This window comes from Elaeis guineensis, chromosome 13 (genome assembly GCF_000442705.2).
Source record: "Elaeis guineensis isolate ETL-2024a chromosome 13, EG11, whole genome shotgun sequence".
NCBI classification, from domain to species: Eukaryota; Viridiplantae; Streptophyta; class Magnoliopsida; order Arecales; family Arecaceae; genus Elaeis; species Elaeis guineensis.
In genome coordinates, this window is record NC_026005.2 from 9,918,073 (window position 1) to 9,928,255 (window position 10,183).

General features: G+C 40.5%; 1 protein-coding gene across 1 annotated transcript; it reads right to left on the reverse strand.

Annotated features, from left to right (window-relative positions):
- Positions 1 to 421: 421 nt before the first annotated feature.
- LOC105056576 (ATP-dependent RNA helicase SUV3L, mitochondrial) lies at positions 422 to 8,932 on the reverse strand. The gene is made up of 2 exons (XM_010938816.3): positions 6,541 to 8,932; positions 422 to 851 (listed from the first exon to the last, which is right to left on the reverse strand). The coding sequence occupies exons 1-2, from the start codon at positions 8,787 to 8,789 to the stop codon at positions 797 to 799; spliced, it is 2,304 nt and encodes a 767-aa protein (XP_010937118.1). The 5' UTR covers positions 8,790 to 8,932; the 3' UTR covers positions 422 to 796.
- Between the last annotated feature and the right edge of the window lie 1,251 nt (positions 8,933 to 10,183).

Sequence of the window (10,183 nt, forward strand, 5' to 3'; positions counted from 1 at the left end):
GTGATTTTGTTATCACAGTTTGTCTAATAGGAAATATCTGGACTATAACTGCTCTGCTACAGTGGTAAGTGAACTACCGTAATTTTTTTTTTCCCACCATGATACTCATTCATCACAGTATTCAATGTGTAAATGATTCGATCAGGGTTTTCTGGTTGCTTACTGAAGACAACCCACATGCATAGAAGGAGACCAACCTAGATATGATCAGATATTATTCCATGCAGTAATAGCGCCACATACCACTTGGCATGAGCACCCTCACAAGGAAAATCGTAATACAAAGATTTTTTTTTTTATATAATGTTATTGGCCGATAAATTCGACACTTAATGACTTTATCAACTCATAGGTTACTACTAAATTATCAAATCATCCCAGTTTTACCTTTACATATCACAGAAGCAACAGCTAACTTGGCTTGGGACAAAATTAATGAGGCTTGACACTCGGTACTGTTTCAGATTATCAGCGGATAAACAAATAATAGAAAAAAAAAAAGCCTTCAAATCTACGCTCTAGCATCAACCTGCTTCCTTTAGCCCTTGCTTTGTTAGTTCTAAGCTTGCTTAGCATACATCTAAATAGGCACATGAAGCATTTAATTGCATTCGCAGAAATACTTGTTTCAAGGACCAAGGTCCTTGTCCAGAAGAGAAGCCTTTGGTGGATTACCATATCACCGTGTTCTTTCAGTGAATGTAGGACATCGGTAGGCGGATGAAGATAATCAGCAGTGGTCGAATTCTAATGATACAACAGCAACAGGACTGGATCCATGAATGACAAAAGGTGGTCACACCACAAAATTCCCCGCAAGATGATGTTGGCCAGGCTGTTCCTGTCTTTTCCTGTTAATGCAATGGCATTAGCATTACGCTTACAAAAAACCAAAAGCATTAGAATTTGGACTATTAAAGTGATATGTCCAAATCTAATATGCCCAAAAGACCACAATGATGTCCGGATATGACAATGCAGTATGTGCCCACCCTCTCCGGTGCGCGCCCCACCCCCCCACCCCCCCCCCCCCCCCACCGCCACACCCACCAAAAAAAAAAAAAAAAAAAGGTATGAACTTTAAAAAAAAAGAAGGATTGAATCATCATGAATCGTGCCTGTGCAAGTCAACGTCAGCTTGTACAACAGACATCAGCATATAACATCAAATACCAAAAGTACTAGCATATATTGGCATGAAAAAACATGAATGTGCTTTGATCGTTCAAGTAATGACAAGCTTGTCCACAAGACATGTTTACTTTAATTTTCTTTTTTTTTTTAATAAAAATGTTCGACCACATACTACCATATAAATTTAATAAATAAAAACAAAGCAAGCATTAAAGTGATCGGCAGTTTTAAGTGGAAAGATGATAATTAAACCCAAGTGAGGTGTTCAACTTTGAGTTAAAATGTATTTATATGCAGTTCAAACAAGATGCATATATTGCACCAGCATAGCATACTAAATTATCACCTAAGTCCTTGCAAACCTCCTGGCCTATGTGGTAGACGCACATAAAAATTCGACAAGCAAGTAAATTTGACAATAATTATAGTTCAAGATATACAATAAGCCATGAATAAATACTACCAGGATATAGCTATAGCCTTTTATTTAATTAGTTGTCAATGCAAATACAATTCAAATATTGTGGGATTACACATTTTGTAGCAACATGTTGTTAGCATTATCAACATCAGATCTTCAAATCATAGACCACATTCATTGGTAGTTATATCCATTCAAGCGAATGGTATAATCCTAAAGCACTATGGTTCATTCAATTATAGTTACTAATTTATAAGGTTTTAAGAAACAATGAGAAAAAGAAGCCACAGCAAAGAAGATTCAGGCATATGACATTCTAATAATGAAGTTCGACACAGATATTCACACTCATATACAAAAAAATCTATAGTATTCCAACAATTCATTGCCGCTTCTAGGGGTATGAATTAATAATGACCATCCACAGCAATAGCCGAAAGAACATCACAGATTGTTGCGACCTTCCAGGAAACCTCTGCTTTGGACCATGAAATTACATTTCCCAAGTAAATTTTCATCCTAAGACATTTCTAAGATATCATTGAGTTGTGTGCTGGTTCTTCTCAAGAATGTACTTCTGCATTTGCTTCGCTGAAATCCTGATCATCTCAAATATCACAAGATAAGATCTTGGCGATCCCTGGTATCAAATGTTTGACTCCCCAGAGAAAAAAATCCAAGTGGGCACAAACTATTCTCTTTTTATTTAGTTGCAGGACACAACTATTAAATGCCGATAAAAAAGCATCGGCCAAAGGCACCAAAAGACAAATTGCAATATTGCTCTAGTCCCACTATAATAATGTCAAGAGGTTTGGACATGTCTTCAAACTTCCTTATTTCCTCCAATATATACCTATTGGTCCCAAAGTTTAGATGAAAACAGTGGAGAGTTGATGTTAGGTTGACAATTAATTGCAAAATCATGTCAAGATATGGAACTAATCCCACATACCAAATACCAAGCACCCATGAAGACTGATCAGAAAGGAATATTAAAGAGTATCAGTTCACCTAAAAATCTATTAGACAAAGAAAACTGAGAGATGAATAAAAATGCACGAATCAGATTAAGACCAGATGGATGGCGTGAGAAATGTCATAGAAGTGTAACTGATGAATATTTTGGTGAGTTGAGGAAAAATATATAAAACAGCAAAGAAACCTGTTGCTGGATGGCTCAGATGTTAGGCGATTGAAGGGTCCCAAGAAAACAAGATAGATGTAATAAAATAACAATAAAACTAACAAGGGCAGAGTGTATATCAGAGCGCGGTAGGAGTTAAATAAAGGACAAAGTAATTGACTATTGATTAAGATGGTAGATGTATGTAAATGGGCATTTAAAAACAGAAATTGATGTGGCCCTGATGTAACCCAGCGTAACATGGATGGAATTTGTGAAAATAATTATTTTAAGTTTTCAATAACATCAAAAGCCAAAAGATTGATGAATGGAAATTCACAATGTCAACTCCAAATAGTTAGAATGAAGCTTGATGGTTATGATTATATCCCATAACTCCATAATTATCGACACACCAAAACTGCTTAGAAATGCTCCCAAAATGATCTCTCCAATCAACAAAGAAAACACTAATATTGCATGGAAACATGGAGAGCACCTTTGTTACTTATAGAAAATAAGCGCAAATGCAGGAGGTCATTTTTATCTTTTTAATACCTAATATAACGTATAGACTAGTACATGGTGGTTTCCCAGCACACAACAATGAACTGATGCTCCATAAAATGATTGGGTTGCCAGGTCAGCTAATGACAAATCCTATTGGAACAAAGATGAATAATGTGCAATCATTATGTCTCTAAGGATTTAACTAATATCCTAGGGTTAGATGTTGCTTATATTTAATTATTTTAACTTTTAAGTTTTCATTTTCGTTCCAACAATATCCCCCTTCTTAAACTTGCTGAAAAGGTATGATAGATGGCCATGGCTAAAGATTGTTTGGGGACTTAAACCTATGTGAGAACCTCCACTTCAGAGAACCAAGAACTAAGCATTTGGCTAATATTTCAGCCCAAGGAATGGGGGAGAATTTTTTCTTTCTTTAAAAAAAGGAAGATAAATAGGAGGTAAAAATTGGGAAAGAAAAGAAATTGGAAGAGAAAAAGGAGAGAGAGGGAAAGAAAGGAGGAAAAATATGGGGGAAAGATGAGGAGGAAATGGGTGACAACTAAAGCGGCAGCCACAGAGAACATACTTTGCTGTAGGATTTTTTTTTCGGTCGCTTTTATTTTATGGATGGCTCCATATCATTAAAATTATAGAATCTAGGAAGCTTTGAGTCCTACTCTTAAGGATTAGAATTATTCAATAGCCATATATCTAAGAAATAAAGCTCCATGCATACATGTTCTCAGAATTTCAGGTGAATCAGTGAATTAAGTCTAGTCACTTGCTGATTTACTCCACTTGCTTCTTTCTCTGCCCTTCTTTAGCTTCAGGGCTTCATGAGTTGCTTAAGATTGTGGACTTGATTTCATGCAGAAATTTCTCATTCTCAAATGTACACATTTTATTTAGATCTAGCATAAGGTTTGAAACTAGGCTTATTGCATGATAGATATCTATATCAATCAATATCAGGGCCTCAAAATTCCACAAAATTAGATAACCAGATATAGACAGACCATGCACAGGAAGAGCCATAACAAGTTCAATGCCAAAGCTATAGATCTTCCTTTACAAGAAGAAACTAATTTGCCTTTCTTATGCAGTTAGGACTTATTGAAGAACTTCTAACACTATCAAACTTCTTAAAAGCTTCTTGTGCCAAAACCATGATAATATAGTAGAAAGGATCCCTCGCCAAGGAGAGCAGCAGGTTACTATCTATCTGTGGATCTTTGCAGCTGGAATCTTTTATAAAAGCCGCCAGACCCACTTTAGGATTTCACTCCCTCTTCCATGCCTGCTTTGTAACTCTTGCATCCTACGATATAATAACTATCTTTGATTGCTATCACCATTTAATCGAACTTAGTCCTAGATTATTAAGAAATATATTATTTATTAATTATCATTTTTAAAACCAAGTATCATTACATTTATCCAAAATGCTGAAGTTAAACAAGAAAATAGTCATAATCTTTAAAAAAACAAAAAAAATCATTCTATTGATATACTTCCTAGATTCCCTAATTTTTCCAAATGCACCACTTCCCACTATCATACTCACATACTCATAAGCTTTCAAGCCAGGTAATTAAATTTGGGCTCTTTCAAGTCCTGCAAGTTATTTCAAAGAAACAAATGCCTAAAATTTGGACACCATCTAATAGACACCACTTCGCAGGTGTAATAAACATAAAATATCATGTTGAGGTTTTTTACCACTATGAAGAGGCAGATAAATAATAAAGCTTTTCTTCTGATAATGTATCACACCTAACTGTTATGGCTATAACATAGCAATCATGGTTAAGAAGATGCGTTGCACAGCATGAATGACCAGTAACTCAATGACCCTTGCATGTTTCTTTTCGATGCGACCATCTAATCAACAAAATTTCAAAATCCAGTGCCCTGGTCTTCCCAAGACCTGCCAAAGTTATGTACTTGTCTGCATTTAGGTTTGGTAAACCAAGCATTAAGAAAGATTCAACTCAATACTCATTAGGAAACAAGATCTGCACCCACATGTCATGTTTGGGCGTGGAGTTGATTCTCCAGGTGGATTTCATATGACGCTTAACAAAAGAAAGAAAAAACCATAAATATGAAAAGATCTAATCTAAACCTGTCGAATAAATGTTTGGATTGAGGTCTAAAATCTAGAACCAAAGACTAGCTACCAAATCTTCTACCAAAGATGCTCCTCCCCCAATGGCTACTCCCCTCCCATCCACCCCCTTCACCACCATAGTTACCCTACCATGAGCTCCCTTCCTTGGTAGTCGGGAATGCAATGCAGCTAATTGACCGGTGGAGCTTCTCAGTGGCAATGATCTCCAGCCAGATGTGCTCCAACAGTCAGAAAATACACTGGTCGAGATTCTCCCCCAGCTACACCACTAAGTGCCTCTTCGAGAGCAACCACAGGAACCTCATTGGCTATTGCCCCGACCTCGACCGCATCACCCGCTTCCGGCTTCTAATCCTCTCCAACTCTGCAGCTTCCTCTCTCTTCTCCTCCGCTGCCCCCTTGTCCCCCCTGATCACCACCTTCTCCGTTGCCGCCATAGCTCTCTGCCTCACCGGTGCTGCACCAACTCTCTTCCGCCACTCTCTGTCGCCTCCATTGCTATCGGCACCAGCTGTTGGAGATCAACTATGGGGGATTTGGGCACACATCAAGGTCGGGGACGAGACTGAAGTGGCAGACCCCACCAAAAAAAAGAAAAATCAAGCCTGTGAGAAACAGACTGGACTGGCCAGTCTGATCATTCATCAGGTTCTTCCAAGTTTGATTGAGTTTTGACTGCTTTTAAGATATCCTTTGAACTGGACCAGACAAGCGACCGGTTCCTAATTCAACCGGTTGAACCAGCCGGTCCAGCCCGGTTTTGAAAATGTTGGTAAGCACTAATTGTCCTCTTCCTATGATAGCATAACCTACATACACAATTAGTTCCTATAAATAGTTCTACAAGGATCAATTTCCATGCTACCCTCCTCAAGAAACCCCCGCAAACATACACATTTTTCATTATACACAGTAGGGAAAAAAACTTCCACCAACTTACCCTCCATATTCACTCATCATTCTGAAACTTATTCAAAAATCACCTCCAAACTCAGATGTAAGCCTAAAATCAAAAGTATCCTTGACTCATGCAACTTATTTCAGAAAACAAACAATTGCATCAAGTATTTAAATCAATCCAAATACTAAATATCTAATAAAAAATATAAGTAAAATAAGAAGTATGTCAACAGATTATACAAAGAAAATTAGGACACAGGAAAGAGATTTTGTCCTTGAAAAATTGTGAAGATTTAATAAGTAAATCAGACTTACGTTTTGTGCGCTTTTATGAGTGATCTTGGCCTCTCATAACTTTCTTTGGCAACTGGCTTTAGCTTGTCCTGGCTATTCTCCTCTTCTATAGGTCTTGGCTTCCCCTGTGATCTTGATTCAGGCTTCCAGCACGCTTTGGCAAGAGACTGACCAAGCAAATCAGCAATGTTGGTTGCCATTATCTCAGCCTTCTGCACATAAGGAAATGTATCCTCCTTGAAATGATGTGATAACCACAAATACATGGATAAAACCTGATGCTTTGTCTCAAGATCCAACAACTCTGCATCATTTCTAGCCGAACCCTTTGGCATCCCCATTGCTATACCAACTGGACGATTCTGGCTATAGTGCATAGCAAATCTCAAGAGATGGTACATTGCCTTTGGGTCCCGAATATTGACTGGTGCAAAACAGAAGTTCAAACGTTCTTCAAGAGATAACCCCTGTACCTTCTCCAACATGTTTGCCACTTTATTCACACCATCATTCCGACACAAGAAATAGTTCCCATCAAGCCGGCAGTTCTCACGAAACTTATCCAATAGCTCACAGAAAGTTGCATTTGGGAACTGCGCAGCAAACAACTCCACTTGCTCAAAGAAGGGGAAAAGACCGATTTTTGTCACCTCTTGGAATGGCTGCTGCAAACACTCGATCAGATAGTCCAAATCATCCAAAAGGAAGGTGGTCGTGAGCCCATCTGGATATGCACTCCCTCTCCGGCCAGCTCGGCCAGCTATCTGTTTTACCTGGGAGGGAGCAACTGGCACCATTTTATCACCATTATACTTCGATAGCGAATAGAAAACAACCCTCCTAATGTTAAGATTCAAACCCATCCCAACTGCATCACTCGCCACCAGAACATCATACTCATTGTCTTGGTCATTGAACAAGCTAGCCTGCTGCCGCCTGGTTTCCGGTGGCAATGCACCATAGATAACACAACACTTATGCTTGGTAAACTTCTCGATAGCCAATTTCACCTCAAAAATCTCTCTTCTTGAGAAGGCCACAATACAGTCCCCAGATCGCACATTCTTGAAATTCCCTAAAAGAGTCTTAGCCTCCACCACCAGAGGCTTGAACCTCTCATAGTGGTTCACCTCCAACTCGTCGCCTGTGTCTCTACATATCTTCTTCACTATCTTCAAAACACTCGGGTCTCCACACAAATGTATCTCATCAGCCTTGAGTCCAAGCAGCGCCCTCGTCCAAGCATACCCTCGGGTGGGGTCGGCCATCATCTGAATCTCATCGATGACGGCGACGTCGTAGAGCTGCTCGGTCGACACCATCTCGATGGTGCAGGCGACGTGGTTGGAGAAAGGCACCGACTTTTTCTCCTGGCCGGTGTGGAGACTGCAGTAGACACCCAAAGAGTTCACCTTGTCGAACACCTCCATGGCGAGGAGCCGGAGCGGGCTGCAATAGACCCCGCTGCCAGCCTCCATGAACCGCTGGAGCGCGTTATAGGTCTTGCCACTGTTGGTGGGGCCGCAGTGGTACACAATGCGGCGCTTCATCGCCCGGGCGAAGGGGAACCAGGTGTGGGGCTTGGTGAGGTCGGCGGAGTCCATGAGGGTCCGGAACTGGCGCATCTCGTCAGGGAATTCCGCAAGGCAGAACTCGACGAAGATGGGGAAGAGGAAGCGGTCGGCCTCGGGAGAGGGGCCGAGGGTGGAGAGGTGGCGGAAGACGTGCGGGGGGCAGCGGCGGAGGAAAAACTCGCGGAAGCGGCGGCAGACATGGGGCAAGAAGGAGGCAGGGATGTAGACGGCGAGGGCCTGGTCGGAGACCCAGGGGGACTTGGCAAAGCCGCGGAAGACCTTGACGAGGGAGTCACACTCGGAGCGCTTGAGCTTGGTGGAGCCCTTGTCCGCGCGGCGGAGCTCGCGGTAGACATCGAGGGGTTCGAGAGACGGGGCGGCAGACTCTTCGCTGGCGGTGGCCTCTTCGCTGGTGGCCTCGTCGCCGGCGGCGGTGGAAGAATCGGCATCTTGGGCGGGGGCGGGCTCGGCGGCAGTGGAGGAGGAGGAGGAGCAGAAGAAGCGGGGCTTCGTCCATGGGGGAAAGGGGGGAAGGGAGGGATTTTGGGGGGAGAAACCGAGCTCTAATTGAGAGCGGAGGATTGGGGGATGGGGGTCGGGCAGGGAGTGGAGAAGGGGGAGGGAGGACAGAAAAGCCCTAACCCTAGAGAGGGCGAGGCGGGAGGAGGAGTGGGAGCGAAGTAGAGAGGCTGCCATTAATGGGGTTTAGATTGGAACAACGAGAGACAGAGCAAAGAAGGAGACCGCGAGTCCGTAAGAAGCCCGGCTCGAGGTCGAGCGGAATAAGGGCGGAAGTTCTCTCTCCTAGATGGGCTGTGGTGCACCGTACATACCGGTCTATGCATTACCCCATCCATTCTTAATTTAGAAGATTGATAAGATTGTGAGGATGAATTAGATTAAAATTTGGACTCTTAGTTAGCTTGATTACTGCTGGACATGTGCCTTCATGAGGGTCATAGAGTTTTTGTAGGATTGCAAAACTGAACTTAGATGGAGATATGAGCTGGTCTAATTGGCTTGATGAGTGATGGATGTGTGCTCCTGAGAGAAAGTATTGTTGATCTTGAAAACGTGAGAGGAATTATTGATGACTGTGACCTTCTTCTAATAATCTACTAATTTACCTTTTAATTGTTGTACTTTTCTTATTGGTCTACTTGAAGGTTTGAGCATCATGAATTCTCACTGAAGAGTATGAATAAGGGGTCTCAAGATGGAGGGAACAAAGGAAGATCAGGATGAAACAGCATAAAACTAGCTATTATTTGCATAATACTCCGTTCCAAATCAAGTCCCAAAATCCAAAATAATGGCACAGATCTTAAAGCAAATATTTAACAAAAAGAGAGAGAGAGAGGGATCAGCACGTGCGATGCACGTGCTGAAAATCACTATGGAAGGGAGACTCACGGTTCTTCACCGATTCAACTCCTAAAATTTTTAGGATTAAGAGACCCAATCAAACTCAGGATTTTCTCCCTTAAAAGGCCTATTTAAAGGCTTAAATCCCTTATTTTTCACCCTTATGATCTCAACTCTGACATTGGAATTATGACATCAATATTTATTCCTCTCATATTCAATTTTTGTGATTCAATTCTGACATCAATTTCATAATTATGATGGGTCATTTTTTGTCCAAAGTTATTGCTGTATTATCATGATCATCTTTACAGTTATTTGATTATTTGATTTTAATCAAGATGAGCCATTATTTTGTATGAAATCAAAACTTTATCATAGTGTTTGTGCTGAATTCATTTCAAGCTCTATTCCAAATATAATAATTTTTAATAATCAATCTGGCTAAACGATTTTGTATCTAATTGATCTCAACTCAATATTAAATGAACATACATTTATCTTAATCTCAGAATCTTGATCACTTAATTAATATTGATCTTATTAGTCAGTAATTTAATTTTAAATGTGATAAATAGTTTTTGATTATACTAATTTCGATCAAAGAACATGAAATCTTAATTGTATATGCAAGGGGATAAGTTTTCAAAATTGATGTAGAGATGTCAAATTGTGAAATATTCTTAGAAAGAGTTTATACTTTGGTATAAAAATATGCACGAGCA

Bases quoted from the DNA above. Each gene is read 5' to 3' on its own strand.
- LOC105056576 (XM_010938816.3), bottom strand. From the start codon at position 8,789: ATGGCAGCCTCTCTACTTCGCTCCCACTCCTCCTCCCGCCTCGCCCTC. The intron at 852-6,540 runs GTAAGTCTGATT...TTGCATTAACAG, and splicing joins CTCATAAAAGCGCACAAAAC to GAAAAGACAGGAACAGCCTG.